General features: G+C 34.9%; 1 protein-coding gene across 1 annotated transcript in view; it reads left to right on the top strand.

Moving 5' to 3' along the window:
* The window catches only part of KCNH7 (potassium voltage-gated channel, subfamily H (eag-related), member 7), a gene marked incomplete at its 5' end in the record, with an annotated part of 79,757 nt that overhangs the window by 27,573 nt on the left and 26,682 nt on the right, over positions 1–25,502 (top strand). The window contains 4 exons of the mRNA XM_008939603.1: positions 4,323–4,748; positions 12,696–13,095; positions 13,812–14,011; positions 24,011–24,263. Coding sequence (XP_008937851.1) covers positions 4,323–4,748; positions 12,696–13,095; positions 13,812–14,011; positions 24,011–24,263 — 1,279 coding nt within the window. The remainder of the gene's footprint in view (positions 1–4,322; positions 4,749–12,695; positions 13,096–13,811; positions 14,012–24,010; positions 24,264–25,502) is intronic.

Below are 25,502 nucleotides of genomic sequence, written 5' to 3'. Positions count from 1 at the left end.
ATAACAGTCTTGGTCTGAAAAGGCTTGTAGCTTCAGCTACACAAATTGTACACATTAGAGTGCAGGAGATTAAAGAGGAATCAGAGCACCAGAAAGCAGGCATGCAGGCACCAAAATATTCTCCTACATAAGTTCATTCAAAAAAAAAAATCTCAAAGATGGAGTCGTAACTAAACTAAGGCAGAGAAAGAATGATTCAACCAATGTAATCTGAACAGTGAAGAAGACATTTTAAAATCAATGTCAGCCTCTATTCATTGTGGATTTTCCAATATAAAATCAGATATTTTTATGGCAATATATTGAGAAGTTATGTCAAGGTCTCAGAATTTTTCTTAAATTTTAAATACCACCAAACAGCATCAGTGTTCAACTTAAGTAATTTTAATAATAAATATAAAAAAATTCACTGAACACTAAATTCCACATACCACTTAAAACTGATACATTTTTTTTTCTTCTTTCACACTATCTCATTGCCTATCAAACTGCAGCTCCTCCAGATTATTTACTGAATAACCAAAAACCTTTCCAGTGTTTTTTGCATTTGTTAGGTTGAGAAAGTCAAAGACAGACTTTGTGGCAAACTCAAAAAAAGCTTTATTTATTAGCAGACTGACTTCTGGGACAAAAATTATTAAAACACACTCAGATAAGCGTTGAGTTTTTCAGGTTCAGCCATTAACAAAACAGAGCTATTTCGATGCCTAAAGTTACAGTTGATGAATATGTAGGCATTGACCAAAAAAAAAAATCTATTGTGCTATTTTTGACCCTGTACAAACAAAGAAATATTGAGCTCTTTGTTTAAATAAGAAAGGTGTATATCCTCTTGTAGTGGAGGTCCTAAATGGGAAACAGGACAGACAAGGACAAGTCGTATTTTCACACAGCAGCAGATTTTAACATAAGCTTAACATAAAAAATATGGAGGCCATTAAAATACTGTGTCACAAAACATCACGAGTACACTTCAAACTGTCTGATAAAGTATCATCATTACATATAAATTATTATACTACATAATTTTAAAGCACTTAATAAAAACAAAAGAATAAAACAGGAAGACAAGTATGAACATTGCCTACCATCTGTATTTATTGTTTAAGATGATGTTCTTCAACAGCTATCCTTCAGAATACATGTAAAAATATCTTTTACATGTAAAACTGCTTTTTAACGCTGATGTGAGAAAGTAATATAGAATGCTGTGTTTGGAAAATGCACTAAATCAAAAGCACTTAATCTTGCTTTCAGTACTGGTGTAATCTTACTAAGTGTTCATGTCAGCATCAAGGAAGACTATCTTCAAGATTACTGAAATAGGAAAGACCTTTATAATCTTCTGAGGAATCGGGTAATGCCTACCATCAGGGAGCAAACGTTGATTTCATTTCCACTTGCTCAGTAATATTTACATATATTTCTTTTTAGTTTTTTTTAGATTCAAGGATTTCTTTAGGACCACCAGTCTGCAGGGGTCTCGCAGTAATGGTAGGAACTGAGGCAAAAAGGAAAGAGATGTCCTTGCTAGTTACAGCTTGGCAGTTTCTGTAGAACTAATTAATACACAGGAGAAGAGACAGGAGAGGTGATATCAAGCAAAGAGAGTTCCACATATTTAACAAAATCTCCAATGTAAAATCATATCCTCTTTTAAAGCTGAAGTAATACTGCTCAATTTTTTGAAGTGCGCTGTCATTTGGATCTAAGGCCTGCAGTCAGGAATATGGCTTTAGCTTCTGTGTCTGCTTCACATTTCTTGTTTCTTTTGTTTTCCCAGTTTTTCCTGTTCAATATTGTTATTTGCTTTGTTAAAAAAGATCTGAAAATTAATTCAAAACTACCTGTTAAAAGGAAGAGATTGCACTCAAGATCTAAGGGGTTTTGTGTAACATTGGCAGCACTCATTCTGCACCATGAGCTGCATCAGAGAGCAAACCAGAATAAGAACTTCACTTTACTTGAACTTAGGAAATGTTATCTTCTTTGATTTCCTAGTCACTATAAATTGTACAACATTAAAAATGCTACTTAAAAAAAAATAGTTTGTCACTTTTTGTGAAATTGCTTAGAGTTCTTTGAGATTACCCTAGCCTACCAATCTATGGAAAACCCCTACAGAAATGAGACGGGTATCTGTATTCTTTGAGAAAACAGAATATTCTTCACATTTCATTAAGGTAGTCACCACTGTTACACTCTGGTAATCAGTATGGATGATTTTGGCTTTCTGGTTCAACTTTAAGGTGTGTTTGAATTAGAAGATATGAAAAGTCAAATGTTATTCTGAATTCTTTCCCTTATTTTTGATCAGCTACAATAATGTCTGTAGTAGAATTACCCTGGTTCCATTATCATCTTGTTTACATTTTTATGTAAATTTCATATCTTGGCTGATGAATACACTTTATACAATGAGAAATCTTAAAGTTTCTTCAATCTCTACTCATAATAAAAATATTCAAGTGTCTCAGAATACAAGTAGTTCACACATTGCTAGATTTGCTAGTTTCCTGACTTAAAGGTGCAGGAGGGATCATCCATTCATCTGTCAGAGCTGTGCACCTAGTGCTGTACTGAGCCCAGTGAGGAAAAAAAAATAGTATTTTCTCATGTCATATAGTATTTCCTAGAAATAATCACTTCAACATTGTGTTTTAATGAGTGGACTAGTAGCACCTTTCACAGTTCACACAAGGTGGTTTATGAGGTGAGATAAATGTTTATTTTCATGTCCCTAAGTAATTTGGGATTATATTTATAGTTCAAGCTCTATTAAATTTATGAAGTTGTCTTAACATGAATGGTGCTATGCAAGGGCTGACCTTGCAACTACAAGCTTTACTTGAATTCATCTGTGGCAATATCAAGAAATGTGAAGTAAACGTTATTAATCTTGTTGTCTAAGCCACTTCCTTCACTGCCTGAAAATATAAATTTTGTAAGTAGCAGTTCCCTTGCCGCTTATACTCACACTGCTCTCAAATACTAGGAAAACATTCTTGTCAAATCACCAGGGGGGAGTCTGAAAGTATTAAGAGTGCTTAAGAAGCTAAGCAATGCTTATGCTTCAGCTTTCTGTCAGCTAGTGTGTTTAAAGCAACAAAAAAAAATAGCTTACATCATTAGTTAAGTGCAAGTTCTAGTTACAATATAAAAAATAGATGAACAGCCTCTACTGTCACCTCAGCATGGTGCTTAATGGCTGCTTGAAGGTACCATATAATTTTTTGGATGGCTTAATTGTCTCTTTTTTCACAGTTCAAGGGAGAAGAGTGGTTATTAATCCTGGTGTTCTCACAACATTTTCAGAGTAGAACTTCACTGAATAAAAAGTGCCACTTTGTATTACTAGGGATCGGATCTAAGGTTTATAGAACACTTGCTGTTGAAAAGTTAAACAGAAAGGAGTGTGTTGACCCTATAAATCTAGAAGATTATATCTGAGGAACATGAAATTCCTCAATCTTGAACAAGCTGAACTCTGAAATCCCAACATACTTACTGCTAATCAAAAAGCAAATAAAAGCAGACAATGTTGCTGACAAGGCATTTCTCCTTCCAGTCATCATTTAATTTCAACATAATTATTTGTTTTGGTTACTTTTAAAATATCTGATTTTCTAAACAGCATTGTTTTTAATTAGCAGAGGGTTAAGAAATAACTAGAAGTAACTGGGGGAAAATATGTATAAGATTTCTTGAATACACTTGCCCAAATGTATAGTCACTGAAAGTTTGTAACCATCTGATGTTTGCTCATTGGTCTGTGAAAAAAGAAGTGGTGATCTGAGTCCCATAGGACTTAGAGAGTGCTTGCATCACAGGAGCCAATAATTATAATTGCTGACAATCTCTACAACTACGTCAAGCATTGAATAGGGACAAAAATGTAATTTATTTTCCTATCCTTAAAGGTTTTGTTTCTTCATGTCAGAGTTCTGTCAGACAGGAGGAGCAGCCAAAGGAAATTTACTTTATCTGGTGCCCACATTATGATTGTTCTTTGCAACAAAGCAAGCATTTCGGCTTCTAGAGCCAGCAAATCAAGCAGTGCTTACAAACATAATCCCTTCTGAATAAAACTGAAATTCAACTCAGATAACATGAAGATATAACAAATCCATACTTTTAAGGGAATTATAACAAGCTTTAGGCATTGAAAAAAGTAGAACTGAAGCAAAAGGTAATATTTATGTCATACTTTACCTGTACCTCTAGTACTTTATCTGTAGCAGAACTATAGACCCTTTTGTGGTGAATTTAAACCGATGATGATAGATTTGCAGATTATTGACATGGTATATTTCTTATTCTAGGTTCTATCCTTAGGGGCTGATGTTCTACCAGAATATAAACTCCAGACTCCTCGCATCAACAAGTTTACTATACTGCACTATAGTCCTTTCAAAGCCGTCTGGGACTGGCTCATTTTGTTGCTGGTAATATACACCGCCATATTCACCCCTTACTCTGCTGCCTTCCTTCTGAATGATAGTGAGGAACGGAAGAGAAGAGAGTGTGGATATTCTTGCAGCCCATTGAATGTTGTAGACTTAATAGTGGATATTATGTTTATCATTGACATTCTAATAAACTTCAGAACAACATATGTAAACCAGAACGAAGAAGTGGTAAGTGACCCAGCAAAAATAGCAATTCACTACTTCAAAGGCTGGTTCCTAATTGACATGGTTGCTGCAATACCTTTTGACCTGCTCATTTTTGGCTCTGGCTCTGAAGAGGTAAGCTTAAATTAATAAGAAATCTTAAATCTTAATTTTTTATTTTAATGCAATAATCTGTATATCCAAATATATGTTTTGCTTGTCTGTTTAGGCTATTTCCTAGTTCTGCCCATCTTTTAAAGTTAAACTAAAGTTAAATTTTCATTTGTAGAATAATGTGGAATATTACCATTCCTTGACAGGAAAACAAGTTGAATGACTCAGCTAGTATTTTTCAACTATACCATATTTGATACTGTCTTTACAAATAATGAAATAAACATATCAGGTATGAAAGATTTGTTAAAATACTTTTATTTAAGACTGTTCCTTTGATTTGCTGCTTGCTTTGTAAAAACTGCTCCTTATGAACATAAGTTTTCTGTTGGAATTAAAGCATTAAAATAAATTTTCTCTGTCAGAATCTTTAGATCAGATGTTTACTGAGTGTAAAACAGATTAGGCACAGGGTAAACTACATCAGTTAACAAAAATATTTCATTGTCTATTTTACCAAGATTGTGGACTATGGAAAAAAAAAAAAAAAAAATATATATGAGGTTAACCTTGGCACACATGAATAATGTCCTTACTCTATCTGTACAATAGGTTAAAAAAGTGTTCAATATATGGATCCAAAAATTGCCTAGACCTGTATAAAACACATGCTGTGTTCTGGATGCCTGACCCATTTCTGCCTCCTTCCAAAGAATTTTATTTAAATTAAGAAGGGCTAAAGTTAAAACATATTTTTAGATGAAAAGTGAAGTAAAAGTAGAGAATTGGGGTTTAGTTTGTTTTTGTTTGTTTGTTTGTTTGTTATGCATAGAATACAACAGTTAAAGAAAAAAGAAAAAGAAAAAGAAAAAGAAAAAGAAAAAGAAAAAGAAAAAGAAAAAGAAAAAGAAAAAGAAAAAGAAATAGCAAACCAAGCAAAAATTTTGCATTCACTTTTCAAAGGACACAAATCCATTTCTTAAAAATATCATTTTGCACATATTAACATGAGTGAAACAGTTTTGTCAATCATATGTGCATCTCATTAATTGAGTAGAAAAGGTGAAATTTACAAATTAATCAGCAACCTTTAGCATGAAAATTTCCTGAACTGACTGTATGCCCCTGTGTCACAATACAGAGAATATAAATTAAATTAATAATAAATGATAGTTAAAGTCAGTTTTTGTGACAGTAAACATTTTTGTGTCCACCCCAAAAGCCTGATCTGAATTCTGAACATACCCTAGCTATCCTCACAAATTACATGTAAGCTTAATTAAATATGGCTTCAAGGGTCAGTATAAAACAACTGGCACATACCTACATGCACTTTGAGTATCTCATCAGCAATTTCCACTTAAAAATTTCAGTAGTAGAATGAATATCAGTTTTTTTTTTCTTCATCTCATTTCCCTGAGTTTTGTATAATGAGAGTGTTTTCCCGTCTCTTGTACTTCTGAAAATCATTGTAATATTTTGGTTTAATTCAACAGTCACAGAAATCAATAACAACATTCCTAATAATTATATTCTTATTGAAGCTGAGCATAAGCATACACACTCAAGGTAAATGAGGAATCTGGAGAAACATGTAGGTAATAGCATACAGTAGAAAGAAATTTTAAGGGAATGCAATAATAAGAGAGGAAGGAACATAAAGGTGAGAAGAAACATGGTAATACCTCTCTTACCGAAAGAGAACTTTTCTATTCAGAAGGTGACTAAAAAGCTCAGAAATGCAAGAGTTACTTGGATCACCTTTTGCATTCAGCTCTCAGTCTTTCTGCAGATTTTTTTTCTGTAGTTTTGATAGTGCAGACACATGAATGACAAACATTTTGAGAATGGCATTGCTTTTAACGTGGACCACATCATTCCCCTTCAGATGTGGTCTGCATCCCTTTCTGATCACTGACCACTCATCACTGCCAAAAATTATGTTCAGTGATTGGAAGTGTGGAACACCAAGAATTACAACAGGGACCAATTCCAAAGTTCATTGAAGGAGTGGTCTTTGGATTTGACCCTGAACATCACTCTTCCACACTTCCCCTGTTACATATATCCTTAAGAGTAAGCCAGGTGCTAAAGTGATGCTAAAGGGTTAACTTTAATATCAAATGTTACAGATTAGTAGCAAACAAGTGCATCCTGACAGCTGAGTACAGAAATACAAAAAGAACCATGTATTATTGGACCATGTAATGACTTTTTCACTATTGCAGATATAAGTAAATTAATTCTTTAGTCTCTCAAAACTTAATAACTGAACAATTTCACTATCTGGAAAAACTAGTTTACCTAAGCAGCAGTGAAACTACACAGATCACAACCAGTTTGCCTTGCCATTGTGACATCTCTCTCTCATACATGGTATTGAATACGTCAATCACTTTTTCTTAAGCTGCTACTTACTGCAGTTTTGCTTCCTGGATTGCTAACTATATTTGCCTAATGGTCACTCTTTGATAGTTTAGCAAGAAGCAAACATAAAACTATGAGAATGGAGTATTTTTCATTTAGGAGATTTTTTTCAGTCATGAGAGTTCTCTTTTTTATGAAATAGCTCTTTTTTACCTAGAGATTCTTCAAATAAGATGTTTGTCCCCTACAAATAATAGGATTGAACAGTCATTTTATTAAACAACATATGTTCCAAAGAGAGCACCACGTGTGCTCACCCTGCTTTAAAACACCTTGATGTCAAACCAAGTCTAAAAAGGGCAGGAGATAATCCAAATACCACAGGGAGCACTATCTGAATGCTTCTGTTTGAGCCATACTTTGTCAACCATAGGAAAACAACAGAGTGACACCATTAACTTTCCAATTTCTAAAATAGGAAATAATATAATTTTAATTTTTTTTTCTCTTTAAGCAGACACAACACAAAATGATTATGGCTGGTAGTAAACCATTATTTCCTGTGTGTATTCAAAATATTAAGTGGCATCCCTGATAGTTGGGAAGATGAAAATAATTAGTAGATGGACTTTTTACTTTCTATTCTTTTGGTTCTTTATTTTTAATCATTCTGCTCAACTGAGGAGCCTGGCTTGGATTTTACACAAAAAATAGTAGCACAGCTCCTTAAAGCACACACATAGATTATGTGCTTGTACAAGTGGAATGCTGCTTACGATTACTAGACATTTTTAGACGTGCACATTTAAATTAATGTACTTTTTAATGACTTGATCAGCTTTTCACTTCAAAGAGAGGTACACTGGAGGGAAAAATCAAATGGTTATATAGGTAACAAGAGAATCTTCCCTTTCATATAGAATCTACTGCAGTAAAACATACAAATGAGATATGGTAAAAGCTTCAACAAGAAAATTTTCAACAAGAAAGTTTTATTGAATCCAGAGAGAATGCTCAGCTGAAACATGCAGAAAACCATGAAGGTTTTTGCTTTTGCTGTTTGTACAAATTAGAAGTAGTATAAAAATATTGCCTTAAAATAAAAATAGATACATCAAAGTACTCTTATTCTCTTAGATTTTATATCTTCACTTCACTCCATTACACACTGTATCTGTTAAAGCAAAATGAAAAGAATCATTCCACATTTCTAGATTTAAAGATTGAACCTCATAGTCCTGACTACATCCCCACTGAGACAATCAGTACTTTAACACCTTCTAAATTAAAATGTATTTGCAAATCAAGTTCAGAAAACATCTCAGGAAGGTAGTAATATAGTTTTCTGTGCCCTATTTATCAATTTATTTGGAAAGCCTATTCCAAGTAATTTCAAGTCTTTTCCACTAAAGACTAGATAGCTGATCATACAAGCAGTTTGCTTTCCGTTAGCAGCTCTGCAGAATGAGTAAAGTCCAGGATGATGCAGTATTAGGTTAGAGTCTCTGGAAATTATTTAGGACACTGACTAATATCGGAGAACTATTTAGTATGAACTTTTCCTTCCCTTGATTGTTTTTCAAGAGGAACCGTAGTACTGCTTGAACAGGCAGTTATTTGTAGAACATTTGGCAGCACTTAATCAGTAGCAGTTGAAGTACCAGTGCCCTGCTATAAAAGAGTAGTTTTGGTTAGTTGAAATATTTTTGTTTAATTGCTGTTTGTACTAACATTTTCAGTATCATGATGCATACAGCATAAAGATCTTCAGCAATGAAAGAGTGCTCAGAAGAGGCTATTAAGGTAATGGAGCATAGACTGAAAGGCCAAATTCTGGCGTGTATTACAGATTTTTCCAAGAAAGACAAAAGATTTAACAATGCTTGATGCTATAGTACTTGTATTTAATAGATTTATTTAGAGGCTGAAAAAAAAAGTAGAAGGTTGATGGTATTTTTTACATGAAATGTAGGTGACAGGAAATTATTGAGAAACTGAGGACTTTACAGTACTAGAAAATTGGAAAGGTCTCCAGCAGATGAAATACCATGTAAGCAAGTGCGCATTAATGCACATTGGGAGAGACAGTTCAAGCTGCTTCAGTGGGTTATTTCATTTAAAAAAGAGACAAATAAGAGATGACATTATAGATTGATACATTAATGGTAATGGATGTTACAAAGAATGGGGGGAAAAAAAAAAAAAAAAAAACCAAACCAGAAAAATAGAGAAAACCTAAGGATTTGTCCATTAGTAAGAAAGCCATAAGTGGCTTTTTGCACAGGCATGATACAATTTATGCAGATAATTAGGTGATCCCAGCTCCCTCTTCCAGTCTGATACAATAGTAACTTTTTAATTATACCCTCAGCAATCCGATAGACTGATACTCTCCTCTTTCAAATCATGCTGTAACCAATTGCTGTCCATCAAAATAGCTCCCTGCTGTGGTTATTTCAGCATCAGGACTCGAGAAATTGAGGGTATAAACTAATCATGCTGTTAAAAAAAAGAAGACTAATCAGAGTTAAGGAAAATCCCTTGTAATAGATAAGGGTTTTGTAAAATAAATTCAGTGACCTATACATAGAAAATGTGTTATCCATAAACTCCTGGGTTTAGGTCTTTTTTTTTACTCAGAGAGAAAATAATTTGCAAACTTTAACCTTTCTCAAGCTTCTTAAAAATTCAGTTCTTATCAGAATCTAATAATTACTCCAAGATAAGTAGTCTTCTATGTGATTGCTTAGCTTATGGAGAGAACCATGTAGGCATGTAAGAACTACTGTAGGCATGATGTATTATTCATTTGTTGTGCTATTACTGAAGTAAAAACAGAAATAAATAAATAAATAAATAAATGGGGAAAGAAACATAGTACACTTTTAATCCAGATCTCCCTTCTGTACTATAGCTATAAAAAAAAACAAGGGGCATTTTCAAAGGCCAAATAGCACAACAACCGAGCAAGGCAAAAATACCAGGATTATGTTGGCTCTGCTGGTTACCAAAGTGTTAGATTGGCAGACTAGAATATATAAATAGTGCAGTGGAGAAATCTAAGCTAATCTTTTTTACTATTCTCTATAATTTCATTAAGACTTTTGTCTTTTTAATAAATCGTACCAATTAAAAAATACTTCTTCAATATCTTGTACATATTTTAGATTCTGAAAGTGCCTAAATATGTGATATGATCCTAATGAATTCCAGTTTAGGCAAACTCTTAAGTACCTTACATAAATGGAATGCTGACTGCACTGAAACACCCACTATAGTGGGAGAAAATGGTCATATACCCATCTCCAACCATTCCAGGTTCATAGTTGCCATAGCTGTGAGTTTCTTAGGTGCTTCTGGATCACAGTAAATGTTGCTACTGGGGGGGAAAAAAAAAAAAAAAAAAAGCCACCACACAAAAACTCAAACCATTGATGTGGGTATCCAGCAACTCTTGAACTTTAAGCTCAACTAATAATGCTAGGAATGATGAAAACAGAGCAGAAAGCAATTCAAAGAAAAGAGTACTATCTACAAGACAGTTATTTGCAGATGGTAATAGTTTGCACTGGGTGGAGTAAAGTGGGTGACTGACAGATTAGGGCCTCTGACTCCTTGGGTGTTGTGCTGAGCAAAGTATTCCAGCACACCAAGGAAATTAGATTGCATGAGGCATAGTTCTGAAACGGAGTACTTCTGTCCCTGGTTAAGTGATACGTAGGAGGTGGACTGTTACTTTGTGAAGCTTACACCTACATTGAGAAGTGGACAGTATGTAAAGACACACCAAAACCTGTGCATTGCACTTTCCACCTCTACTGCTAACTTCATTTTAGTGTCAAAGTCTCTCCAGTGTGTTACAGAAAATTCAAACTCAGGATGAGTTTCTAGTCACTTTAAAGTGCGTCCAGTCTCACTTGTGCTGGTTTCACCCTGAAGAGATGGAGTTTGCTTGTACTGTACACCACCAGCTTACTCCAGTGCTCACACAGATGCAGTATATAAGCATTAGATAGACACTGAGGATGAGAATGGTGTGGAACACGGCTGACTGGATCCACAGTCTAACTTCTGATCTGTTTAAGAGGAATGTACCTAATGTCAGTATTCACATGCTGAAGCTCAGCCTAGGCCTCGGTTTTTGAAGTATGCGGTCTTTCACAATATTGAGGTCACCATGAGGGAAACAACCTTCTCTATATGGCAACGAGAATCTCACCCTGAAATTATTCTCTGTGATGTTAAGCTGAACTAAGGAATGTTACCCAGTGTTGCCCTACGTTATGCTCTTGCTCATTTACTCAGAAAATATGAACAACATATTGAGCTGTCCACTGACTGACAAATGCAGCCAAGAAAGCCTTGCTATTTGTTCCAAGGGCTTTGGGATTTTACTCAGAAACATTGTAAATGCAAGGATTTAATAAAACATTAAAGCTAGTCTAGTACTTATCGAAAGAAAGCTTTAACACAACACATACTACCATCAGTCATTTGTAAGGCTCAGAAAACTCTTCCAGTTACATGTTATGTAATATACACCTATGTTATAAAAAGTAAGAAAAAACATCAAAACCTTCTTCATTTTTACGATTTACTGAACACTTACATAAATTCAGACGTAACAGAGGGCAAAGGTAGATGAGTTGTTTTTGAAATCGAGTAGTTGCTATTTAAAATGTTGGCAATCTCTTTTACAAAGGATTAACATGTATGAAAATTATATATTTATTGAAATTTGTAAATTCACATTAATAAACCTTACGTTACTTTAAAAAGATCAGAGCCTCAGAAAGGTGCAATGAATCATAGTGCAAGTATGCACTAAAAAGCTCAGAGTCTATTCCTGGTTTATAACTGACCCTTTTTTTTTTTTTTTTTAATGGCATAATACTTTTATTAGTGGCGTCTAACACTACACCTGCAAGCTTCATGGTGAAAGATGCCAAAAGAAGACTAATCTGGAGTCTGGCAACAGTAACTTTTCCATGATTTTCTATTCACAGTGGTTCATCTTCTTTTACCTGTATAGAGTGTTCTGACCATTACAAATAGGAAGAATATTTGCAGAATAAGCTATTTACTCTTTAGGACATTTCTGCTCTATTCCTTCTCTCTTCTAGAACACACTTACCAGAGCATTGCAAGGAGTCTATAAATTAGGATCAAATATACTTCACAGCTTTGTTCAAACATCTTAAATATTTGTTGCCTATAAGGCTAGTCATATTATTTTGAGCGGTTCCAGTAAATTACAGACTTTGTTATGCGAAAACATCATGAATCTACTGGATCATTTAAGTCCATTAGGATAGAATGAAGTGTCTAGATCAAGACTAGTATTCAAAATGAAACAGTATTCAGCAGATAATGACAACTTCAATATATCTTAATTTAAAACATGGATTTCTTATTGTTTACTGCCTTTATAATAAAATTGATAGTTTAAGAAAATGAAATTAAGATTACATTGAAATGAGTCAACTTACTGGGCTAGTTGGTTCCTCAAAATAATGGAATTTGTGCTGCTTTATTCATGCTGACTACTCATGAGAGTATGTTTGCTAACAGAGAAAATCAATTTCTATCTTATTTTCACAGACAACAACACTAATAGGACTTCTGAAGACAGCTAGACTGCTGCGTTTGGTGAGGGTAGCACGGAAATTGGACAGATATTCAGAATACGGTGCTGCAGTTCTGATGCTCCTTATGTGCATATTTGCACTAATTGCACACTGGCTTGCTTGTATTTGGTATGCCATTGGAAATGTAGAAAGACCTTACTTAGCTCACAAGATTGGCTGGTTGGATTCTTTAGGAGAACAATTAGGAAAGCATTACAATAAGAGTGACGCAAGCTCTGGGCCATCCATCAAGGACAAATATGTTACTGCACTTTATTTCACCTTCAGCAGTCTGACAAGTGTAGGATTTGGAAATGTGTCTCCAAACACCAACTCAGAGAAAATCTTTTCCATCTGTGTCATGTTGATTGGCTGTAAGTAGTTTTATCTTATTAATTTTTTTTTCCTCTCAGTGTCTGAGCAAATGACTTAATAGCCTAAGCTAACAAGATTATAAGTATGCAGCCGGAAGGGCACATTCCCAGGAAAAACAATGTTTTATGCAAAAATATGCTGTGACTCATGCAGTGTAAGGAAGTAGTCAAGTTACTTGACTACTCAAAATCTATTATCCAAACTGGCAAAAGTTTTGTGTTGTACATCAGTGCAAGAAAATCCTGTATAGGGTAGAAAGCTGAGTTTTAAGTGGATTTAGGAAACTGTAGCTCACCATTTTTGAATAATCATATTTTATTTGTTGATTTAAACTCTGAACCTATACATGGATGTGTACCTACTTAACTCTGCCTTTTGTTCTCAGCTTGTACTTAGTCTTAGTTCCTGGTTCTTAGTTCTACCATAGTTTGTAAAATTAGATTAAGGTAATTTGCAACACTAAATTCATGTTTAAAAATCTCCAAAGATAAATATTACCAACTTGATTATGATTTAATATTTAAGCCTCATCTGTTAACTGAGTTGGTACTGATACAATCAAATCAATAAAAAGCTTCAGGTAAATAAATTCCACATCTCCAAAAATGTAACTAGTCTCATCGGAGCTGTTCTACATACAACGTACATTATAAGAAGTGTTGTATCGTCTGCAAAGTTCATGATGTAACTTAATTTTTATTTCTGTTTAATCCAGCATTAATGTACGCTAGCATTTTTGGAAACGTATCTGCAATAATCCAAAGGCTCTACTCAGGAACTGCACGGTATCACATGCAGATGCTGCGAGTGAAGGAGTTTATACGCTTTCACCAAATCCCTAACCCCCTGCGGCAGCGACTTGAGGAATACTTCCAGCATGCATGGACATACACCAATGGCATTGACATGAACATGGTATGTTGATCTGTTTTTCAGGCACAGATGCTGAAGAATAGATAAATGCATGAGAATGTAGAAAGATTGTAAGCTTTTATTATTTATGAGCTGTAAAAATGCAAGCTTAAGAAGTGGATATATATATAGTAACTATTGAAACCCAAGCCTTTTGAAGTTTGGCCTCCAAATATTTAACTACCAGATTGTTACAAACTATATCAGAAATCTGAACTCTCACTGTGCACAGGGTCTTGAGAACTGCAGTTGACTGTTATATGCTTAAGTCAAGAAAAAAAAAAAAGGCAAACATAGATTTATGTTTTCAGACACAGTTATTTTCAGAATTGTGTTTGTTCTTTGGCCTGATTTTCCACTTCCATTACTGAACAAGATTACTTTTGTTGATATCTACAGAGTTAATCTTCTATGAAACCTGTGGAGATCAATTCCTTTTGAAAATCCTATTGTGTAATCTAGAACAGTTATACTGGGAGTGGGTGGAAGGGTGGAAGAGGCAGGTGGATTAGCTGCTCTTTTCGGAGTGAAATATTCTAATCATGATATTCTGAACAGTAGTTTGCTTGCAGTCACCACCACACAATTCTGCACAACAGTCAACATAGTACTACTAACCATTTAGCAGTCCGCAGAACCTCATTTCGAGGAAGTGGCAAGGTATATCAGTCATATTTTCTGTTCTGGGTAAAAACACGGTAAACCCTGCTTATATAAAAAATATATTACGTGGCCAGCTAAAGAGGAATAACAGTCTGCTAAGGAGAAAAAGTAAGAGCCTATATCTCTGGCTTACTTTCTAGAGACAGCAACATTTTTTCTGAAAAGTTGACCTAAGTTTGAAGGTACTGAAAGCACTGTGCATCTTGAGGATCTGTGAATCTGTGTCTCTAGGGGGATGCTTTCCAGACCTATTCTGAGTTTAGATTAGAGACTTTGGACAGCTCTCCATAAAGTTGGCAAGAATAAGGAAATCTATACGTTTTGGTAACAATTTAACTAGAAACCAACCTCCAAAATTTTGACATATATTCAAACAGATTCCATGTGATATATATATACATACATTTGTGGATGACTGTCAGAGTGATATACTTTTATGCAGTAAGCAGAAACAATGGGCTCAATTAAAAGCTTTTATGAAGCTGAATCACTGACAGCTTGACTTTATGGTTACCATTAAGTAAAGCAGCTCTTATAAGTAAGACAGCAAATGAAACGTATTTGGCTTCACCCCCTGCTTCCATGAGTGTCCCCTCCAGAGGGATGTTATGCCCAGCACAGGATAAGGATGCTTGCACAAACCTCTGCCAGGGATTACTGCAGTGGAAGGCAGCACCAGGAGCTTCATCCTGCATGGCACTGAGTGGCCCTAATTCCCTCTGGTGGCAATGGAATTGTAGAGTACTCAGCACTCTGCAGGATCAGGCCCTTAAGCTGCAGGTGGGTGCAGCCCAAGCCTAAAGTAGCTCATTGAATTATTTCTGAAGATATTACAAAATCATGTACGCCTTAACCAATTTGTTACCAGTAATGGATGTACTAAGAACACTTTTACATGAAACAGTAACTAAAATCTAATGTTATCAGGTTAAACTTTGCATAAAGCAGGAACTGGTGTGCTGGAATTAGGCTTTTGTCGTTTATGTGAAATACTGACTAAATGGATTAAACAGCCCATATTCCCCAATGATTGTGAGGCAGTATGAAAGCTTTGTTTTAAATAAAATATGAACAAAATCAAGTTTAGTATCTTCTTTTGTTATATTTTATTTCTTATCTGTTCACAATTCTATCCCTGAAGTTTTATGGCAATCAATGTTCTTAAAAAGTGTGTTTGAATATATTACACTTAGTGCAAGGATAATATAGCAATTGTGTGATTTATGTTGTACTTATGAAAGATTTATCTCTTTCCTGTCTGCTTCATACCTAAATACATGGAATAACACCACCCACTGGTAAGAGCAGGAGGTATTTATATCAAATTTAATTCCAGTATAAAGTGTGGAGAATATCCATGTTATCTGTCGGGTTTAGAGCTTGTTCTGTGCTTTCTAATTTTAATAGTAACTTTTTGCATGATGAAGGGGTAGATAGCAAAGGGAAATGATCCAAGTAGAATCAGATGTGGGGCAAAATGGTTATTAAAAAATAGACATTAAGAAATGCTAATCTAACCTCATTTATTAAACACCGTTTTACCCCACAATTTAAGTCATGCTTCTCTGCCCAAAAAGGGTCATGTGCGTATTGGTTTACATTAGATAGTTGCTCTGTAGGAATATCACTCTGACAAAGTTGCCATGCTGATCATTCTGCATTTTCCTTTGCGTGAATGCTCTGAGTTCAAACCATATATGCATGTTAGCACAAGCACCAATGAAGTTTTCTTGGCCATAAGCCATATGCATATGAGATGGACTTGCATGTGGTATGAACTTCATTTTGCATGACATACTTGCATTTACACACCAAAGGGCTAATACTGTCCTCAGACAAATGTGTTTGACTCCTGTCAATATTTACTGGGAGGTTTTTGCAAATATCTGAAGGCAGAATTTGATCCAATGTCTTTCTTTCTTTTTCATTTCATGACTGAAAGCTGAATAAAATTCAGGAACTCAGTCTTCTCCTTTGAAATATGAAGTGCATGAATAATTTACATTATATATATATATGTACATGCAATGTATACACACACACACACACACACATATATATATACTATTAGATAATATGTTTCAAAAGATGCTTTTAACTGTCATCAGTAATATACTTGAGAATTCAGGAAAATTAAAAAAAAAAAGAACTCTTAACCTCAGGAAAATACTTTATTAAGTCTAAATAATCTTGAGTTTCTAAACAAAATTCTACACTTTATAGTGAAAACCAGAGGGTAATGCTTTATGCTCATTTGAAATGGCTAAACTGAAAATTAGCTTTAAAGATATGCAGGTGAAATATGCTGAGAACATTGTTTGTTTATTTGTTTATTCCCCTGTGTTCCATTTCTACATCTCTTTGATTATGTTTTTGATAAAAACAGTTCCACATAATTATGCATGGACTGGATAAACAGGATTTGGGATTTATTTTAATCTGGATAAAAATCCTGAGTCTATAGAATAAGCATAATATAAATCATATCCCTGTGGTATACACTGGCAAAGTTAAATTGAAAAAAAAAAAATTCTTTAGAGTGTATATGGATTCATGAAAGATGTCACTACTCCTGAAGATTCAAAGATATTATTTTTATTTTTCATTTATCCAGTTCTGTTTTCCTAAACTCTCTTTGCCATCTTTTACCCTTTTTATTCCAATGTTATCAGCCCAACACTGATAATAGCATGCCTGTGATACTTACTCTAAAACAATATATGATATCCTCCTTTTTTGAGTTATGCATGTATTTTTTACAATCCTCCCTCCCCTTCTTTCCATGGATCTTCTGTGCATCTGAACAGCTTTATTGTTTTATTTTTCCTCTTAAAAAAGTTCAAAGAAGTAAATAAATGGGACAAGCTTTGGAAAGCATTTAGCCAAATGTACACGTTTATTAAAATTTTGGATGTGGGACAGATGCTCTTATATTTTGGGTTTTACTCAGCAGCATGAAAGGAGAAAGCAAGTCAGAACTTTTTACACATAAATTTATGGAGCCTTCTCCTGCTCGCATCCAAACAAATGGGTAATTTAACATTTGTGATAAGGTGTCTTGGCCACAAGATTATGCAAGTACAGCAGAGCACACACCTACCTTGAAGGTTCAGAACCAGCAGTACTACTGGATCAAATAAAGGGCACATTCATAATCGCTTTGGCAAAGCTTCCTTTGTGAGAATTTGGCAACTGGATGACACGACTACATTTGTTATTTTTGCTTTTCCTCACACTGTGATCACTTCTTCTGATGAAAACAATTCTACCAACAGAACTATTACCAGTAATATCTTTGGATCAGAGAATTAGAGAAGTAAATTAAATTTTAAAAAATAGCCTTTAAAAAGATTCCGTATACTATCAGAAGGGTACTCCAGATTAGAAGGTTTTGGAACAAAAACTAGTAGAAAATGGTTAAACACAGGGAATATGTAATCATGGTGGAAAGTGGTACTGCTATTTGTCTTTATGTCATCATGGAAATCATAAGACATATAAGGCTACCAGAAAGTACCTCAGATATGATTAGCTGTAAAGCTGTTCTTTTGTTTTCTATAACATGACCACTTAAAAAACATGAATGCCTACATTCACTTGAGCTGCAGAAAAGAAGACCTCATAGAAAAATAAATGCTTTCAAGAATGTCAATCTATTAGTATCAGTTTCTCACTACATTGTATTTTGTGGTCTAATGTCTCAAAAACAAAGGCAATTAACAATTTTCCAACTATAGTTATATTTTTGGAAAGACACGGATCTGGTCATCTTATAACTTCTACAGACAGATGAAATCAACAGTCTAAGAAACTGAAAGCATTTTCTGTCCTCCTCACCCAGCGATGTATCCTATCTCAGAGACGATACCTTTCGGATGTACTCAGAAAATGTAATAAGATTATCGATGAAGAATGACCCACTGCAGCTCCAGTAATTTCAACATAAAGATGTCACACAAATCTGTGTCATGGCAATGATTGAAAGGAAAAGAGCCTAATTCTTGATAAAGTTGTCAGACTTCAAATCTTTTTGAAAGGTGAATTAGCTCATTATCACACTGCTTCTCTCTTGACCTTTGCAAGGACCTTTTTCATATCCTGGAAAAAAAAAAAATCTGATGCTGCACGATCTTCCTGTATGAAGAAGACGAATCATCAGAAATAATCCTTGTTCTATGTGGCGTCCAACAGCTGCTGGAACAGAATTATCAACTGTGACATTGTTCATTCTTTTCTAAATGGTGAAAGCCCTTTGAAATGTTTTGACCTTCTGACTATAGAAACAGTTAATTTCTCTAATTAACTATCACAGAAATAGTGAATTACCATGAATTAATTTCACTCGTTCTTACAGAACAAAGACAAACAAAATACTAATTTCGAATATAAATCCCCACCAGAGCAAACCCTCAAGCCATGGGGTTTGATCCTTCTGATTGCTTCAAAATTTATTATTCAAATTGTTCAAAAACTTTATTCAGCATTTAGTTATGCCAATGTCAACATATCCGAACATCTATACTATGCAGATGAGATCCAAATATAGATTAAGTATGTGTAGACTATGCCATGAACTGTATTTATTCCTGCCTCTTTGTACCTTCAGCATCTTGAATGTCTTGCTGGGTTAGTTTTTGTGTGGTTCACTTTCTCAAACCATTTAATGAAGAGAGATCTAGACAGGGCAGTAATAAACAAACAATGTGGGAAGTACCAGAATTCATCCTTCAGTGTATTTCAGCTTAAATTGTCAGATGAGCTTTAGAGTCTACCTTTATCTTTCTCTCTACATGCTGGATATTTGCCACTCATGAATAAGTCTGACTGATTCTAGGACAAGAAAGTCATACTCAAAATCAGTTTTAACACACCCCAAACAGACCCACCACACACAAGAGCCCTCTTCTGCCTTCTTCAGCTGCTGCCTGACATTTAATGTGTGATCCCACCTATATTTCAACAGAGAAAATGTATGACAGAATTCCAATTAAAGGACTATCTTTGACTGCCAGACTGCAGGGACTGGAGCATCTCTTGTATTAGGGAAGGCTGAGAGAACTGAGACTCTTCAGCCTGGAGAAGTGAAGGCTCACAGGAGATATCATCGATGTGAACAAATACCTGAAGGGAGAGCGTAAGGAAGATGGAACCAGGCTCGTACCAGTGGTTCCCAGTGACAAGACCAGAGGCAATGGGCACAAACTGAAACAGGTGGTTCTGTCCAAATATTACAAAACACTTTTATTTACTGTTTTATTTATTGTGTGGCCTCTGTCCTTGGAGCTATTCAAAAGCCATCTGGACACTGACATGGGCTACCAGTTCTAGGTAGCCCTACTTGAGCACGGCTATGGACAAGACAACTTCAACCATTCTATGACTCTGTTGGTACAGAATGTGATATTTCCATATTCTATAATGATTATTGTAGCTAATACTCTGATTTCTTTTGACTTGAATGCTTTCTGCGTATTTTCTGTGGGACAGATGTCAATATGTGTTCCAGAACTGACATTAGAAAATCTAAAAATTGTCATGAATTTTATTATATGTCTAAAGAAAACAAAGTTAACATTGCCCAAAACATTTGCTAGTTCTCTGAGGTTAGGGCACACAGATGTCTCCAGTTCTGTTGTCACAAAGGTCTCTGATACATGTATGAGTTATACCTTGTCATCATCTTGAAAAGGAGAAGTTAACAAAGCTGGACTCCCTCTTCACCTATAAAAGACCACATTCTTCAAGACAACAGGAATCATGTCCCTACTATACTCACTAAACTTCAATCACTTATTACACATAAAATGTTTTACTTCTCTCTGAATTACACTTTCCTCCTCTCTACGATGCCAAGTAAATAAACCAACATTATGTGACGTGGAGTAAGTTTTCTTCCAGACAGGAGGAGACAAGTGAACCTGGACTGAACCTGGACTTGATAGCTACCAGTGAGAGAGAGACAACTGGAGCATATGGTCCAGCATATATTTCTTTCATTTGTTTTTTTTCCTTTTTTTTTTTTTTTTTTAAATGAAGCAGGGGGGTTGAGACTGATATTATATCTTGTTCCATGTCTATTTTAGATAATCTGTGTTTCTCAAATCATGCATGAGTTCTGATTCTAAACATGATTCTAATCATGAGAGTGCAAGATTTTTCTCACCAGGGCCTGATGGAATCACTACTGAGGAGATACTGAGCATAAAAAGAGAAACATGTCAGGAAAGAGTGCAAGAATTGAAACACAAACCTGTATTCACATGATTTATTAATTTTGGATTTGCCATTGAGAAGAATGATATTTAAAGTGCAATTCTAGATCTAGCATTTCTGAAAGTTTTATTTTGAAAATTGTTTTATTTTTGCATTACCTAGTCTTACTTTCATCTAGTTTCAAGCTTATGCAGACTTTTAGTTGTTTAGAAAAGTGTATTTTAAATTTTTATTGTCACATTGGAGTGTTACTTAAATGTGCTTAAAGACTCTGAAATCTCACAGCAAACGTAAAGTGAAATGCAATATTTAGAGTTTTATTATTTATAAGCCAACCTCATGATTTGGAAGACTGCGTGGGTGATTTGCTAATATTTATTTGTCAATATGTGCACATATAGTGTATTGATGATGATTCCCACATTATAAGAGCATAATTTTCAATACAACTGTTTCTGCTCTACACAGACAATCAAAGATATCTGTGAGAAGCAGATACTTCCTTATTAACACAAGCTAAAAATCAATGAATATGATTTTTTTTTCAAATTAATGGAAATCTGAATATTAGGAATGTATACAGAGACTTCAGTTGGCAAGATGTTGTCTGTACTGCACAACATAAAACTCACTTTGTAAATATCAAATCCTGTATAGTGTCAGCTACTGAACTTGGAATAAATGCCTCACTACATACAATGGTGCAATATGGTAAGGTCCTTTTAGTAATGTAGAATATGCATATGTTTTAACAAATTTATCTTCAAATCAGGTTCCTTCTTACATTTCTAAACTTGTGTTAGTGGAGTATTCTCCAAAACCCCATTAGAAATCAATGCTGTTTGGGCATCCATCTTCCTTTTAGACATTTGACAATTGTGGTTTTATTAAAGAGTCAATGTTCTTCCTCCTGGGTGTGTAACAACCAATTTAGAGTGTAAGCTCCATGGGGCAGGGACTTTTTAATCAGTGGTACTGATTAAAACTGAGGTTAGTATCTTTCCAATGTTACTGGCATAAATAACTATTAACTAGTATGCAATGATTTTAGAATTGTTTTATATTAAGTATAAATTAATTATCAAAATAATTGTTTCTTTAAAGAACTATCCAAAGTATCTTCAGAAATATAAACCAAGGTCTGCATGGGTTTTGCTTAATGGTAAAGTACAGTCCCTTGATAAATGAGATAAACAGAAGCTGATGTGAAGAATGAGCACAATTTATCCTGAGGCTGTGCTCCTGACTTTCTAACAATTCAAATACCTTTTCCTGTGAGTACCTCTGAACTGAAAATAAGTTTCCTATTTTGCATCCGATAAAAAATGGAGCTCTTCTAAATTATATTCAGATAGGCGCAGAGCAAAAGGATTGATTCAAAATAGGTCTTTTTTTACTCACATGACTTGAGAACAATTTCAAAATAAACACCTGCAATTTTTCTCCACGTGTGTCATTGACTGGCCACATTTGGTTATGGGTTTCTCTGTATCATTCAGTAAATAAGTTGCTACAACTCACAGTATTTTTAAGATATAATTGCATCAAAATAAAAAGAGTAATTGCATTTCTAGTGGTGTGATAGACACTGAAAACAGAGTGGCACCACAGAAGCTTTTAATTTATCATATTTTCTTTTGTTTATTGTTGTTGAATGCTGGATGTTTCTCAGGATGTATAAATTTCATGCGGTAACGCCCTATAGCTCATAAAATTTTTGTATGTATGTGTGCTAAATCATTCTTTCTGCTACTGCACAGCATTGGTTTCCATTAGCAATCATAGAAACATTTCAACTCAGTTAAAGATACTAATCTTTCATTTGTAAATCATAGCTTGGCTTGTGTGGACAGAAGCCTCGTACCAGAAATGTGTACATATCCATTAGCAAGGGATATGAGTTGTGATTATCTTTATGAAAGATATGAAAGAGTGAGTGCACAGACCTTTATCGTGATTAAAAAATAATGAATATAGCAATAAGTGCATGCATTTTGTAGATATTATTTTTCTTTGCAAGAATATTTACATTTGTAGAAAAACGGGGCAGAGGATAAACAGGAATTAATTAATAGACTGCTCTAATAACAAAAAGACTCATCCTGTTCACATATTCAAAACACTAGTAGCACCAGTTCATGTTTTTTTCTTAGAAAGATGCAACAGATGTAGCCAGTCACAGGGAAGTGCTCCACTCATTAACATCTTTGACAGCAGGTAACAGAATTTAACAGACAGAAAGTGAGGATCATAGTAATGTCAGGCCCATTCCTTAACACAGCAGGCTGTCACAAGGTGGGCAGTACTCCCACAGAAGTTAGTAGCAGAAGTGTTTACTGATTCTAAAAAAACCAAGAGGTAATATGATCCTAGTCAATTTAGAAAATCTCACACATAATGACCACATTTTAAGTAGCTCACTTCTTTCTTCTAAACAAATTTAAGGTATTCCCATGACACACAAGAGGAATTCCATGTTCCTACTTCAGACAAACTCCCATTGTTCTGAGTAAGACATGACCAAGAACCATAGCAAAAAGCCTTGTGGTTTGCTGAACTAATCATCTGCCTTTGTAAATATGCATAACATTGTTTCAGTGGCACGTTGCTTTTTTCTGATAAAAATCTACATCCTACACTAACAAGCAGAATATATTTAACATGAAAATCACATTAAAATGCCCTCTGTCTGAAATAATATCGGATCTTGTTCAGATACCTCTCATTTTACAGATGTCATGGTTATTTCAGCAAAAACCTCTCATATATTAAACGATGTATTAGTACAAATAGGTGACATTCAGTCAAGACTCTCCCTTTAGCTGTCTTATTTTACTGCAGCATATTCATTCATCTACCTTGATAACATTTCTTGCAATGAAAGAAATCTTAAATCTTAATAACGAATTGTATAACCACAATTAGTATGCACATTAGTATTCATATTGTATAAGCTTTGCAGTGTAGATTACACTATGCACTTGCTGAGTTGTAATACTTTGACACCTCTTATGACCACCTCTATTTGTATGTCACTTCTCCCTTTCTGTTCAGGAAGCAAACATAAAAATAATATAAAGCACCTTTCATAGCATTCATATGAAATCCTTATGCTTCTCTTTCCAGGTTCTGAAGGGGTTTCCAGAATGCTTACAAGCTGACATTTGTCTGCACCTCAACCAAAATTTGCTTCAGAATTGCAAAGCTTTCCGTGGGGCCAGTAAAGGCTGTCTTCGAGCTTTGGCTATGAAATTTAAGACAACACATGCACCACCTGGAGACACTCTAGTGCACTGTGGAGATGTTCTCACTGCTCTTTACTTTGTGTCGAGAGGCTCCATTGAAATCCTTAAGAGTGACATTGTTGTAGCCATTCTTGGTAAGTAGAAGAGTACAAGGTATGTTAAAAGAGTCAGGTGATTGAAAAGAAATATCCGTTGTTGCTCCTGGGGACGGAAATTCAGAAATGCTTTACCGACTGTTATTTAAAATTATGCAGGGAAATAATTTGTTTAAGAAACAGAGTTTACATTACTGCACCAAATAACCCACATCCTTGGATATCTAAAATACGAGAGTAGGAGTGAGTTAAATTTATCCCCAGATAATCAGTAAAGTACAAGTTGAGGCAAGCAGATACAGAATTATTCCAGTTCTGATCATGCTGCAAGAAACAAAGTCAGGGTTACCCTTTTCTTGAACATTATATGAAGGTATTGAGACACAAAGACCCCTTATATGCTAACTGGAGAAAAACTTGTGTCTACTCTAGGCATTCAAAATGTCTTCTAAAGGTTTTCAGATATGTTTGTTTCTGCCCACTGAGTATATAGAAAAGGAAGAGAACAACAGATTAATCTGATCTAGGTTGATACACAAATGTAGTAACACAAGTGCTTCCCCTACATTTCTTACTAAGATATTATTGTTTGTGCAGTATGGGGAGTTGCTCATTTTCTTTCCCAATGAAGATGGCTCAGAGCAATGTTCCATTCATCTGGGAGCTCACCTGCAGCTGGTGATGGCTTTTAGTGAAATCCATAAAACTTCATTAGCTACAGCAATTTTAAAAGAAAAATAACTAAAACTCTATCTAAAAAATGCTACTGATTTGTTTCTCCATTAACATTAGGTATTAAGAATGCATAGAATAACTGAGTAGGTGAGTAAGGATTTTGCTGTATGGAAACCTACATCAGCTGTAACATCATTCATATGTTTTCCTGTTTACCATCCACTGTAGGAAGTAACAATCAGAAAAGTAGTTGAAGGAAAATGTGGGCTGGTAGCAGTATGTTGCTATGGATCCACTGGTGACTGACTATTCTGCTAGTAATTTGCAGGGTGGATATATAAGCAGAAGTACAAAGGCGTGCCTACAGCAATCCCTCCCTAGGTTCAGATGGTGTTATAGAGATAATTTGTCATCTCATGCTGTTGCATCTCATCAGCTGAGCTGGTTTTAGGCACAAGCAAAGTAGGGAGCATGGAAGTGTAACACTGAGGTTTTTACTTGTATGAGTGTCTTCCCTGACTATGGACAGCATAGCTCATCAAGGATTTCATCTTTTAAGTCAAAACCATGTGAATGTCTATAGCACTCACAGTGAAGAAAAAC

The sequence above is a fragment of the Merops nubicus genome, unplaced genomic scaffold (genome assembly GCF_000691845.1).
Source record: "Merops nubicus isolate BGI_N331 unplaced genomic scaffold, ASM69184v1 scaffold12714, whole genome shotgun sequence".
NCBI lineage: Eukaryota > Metazoa > Chordata > Aves > Coraciiformes > Meropidae > Merops > Merops nubicus.
Note: the sequence above shows the minus strand (reverse complement) of the source record. Positions and strands in the feature narration are given on the sequence as shown.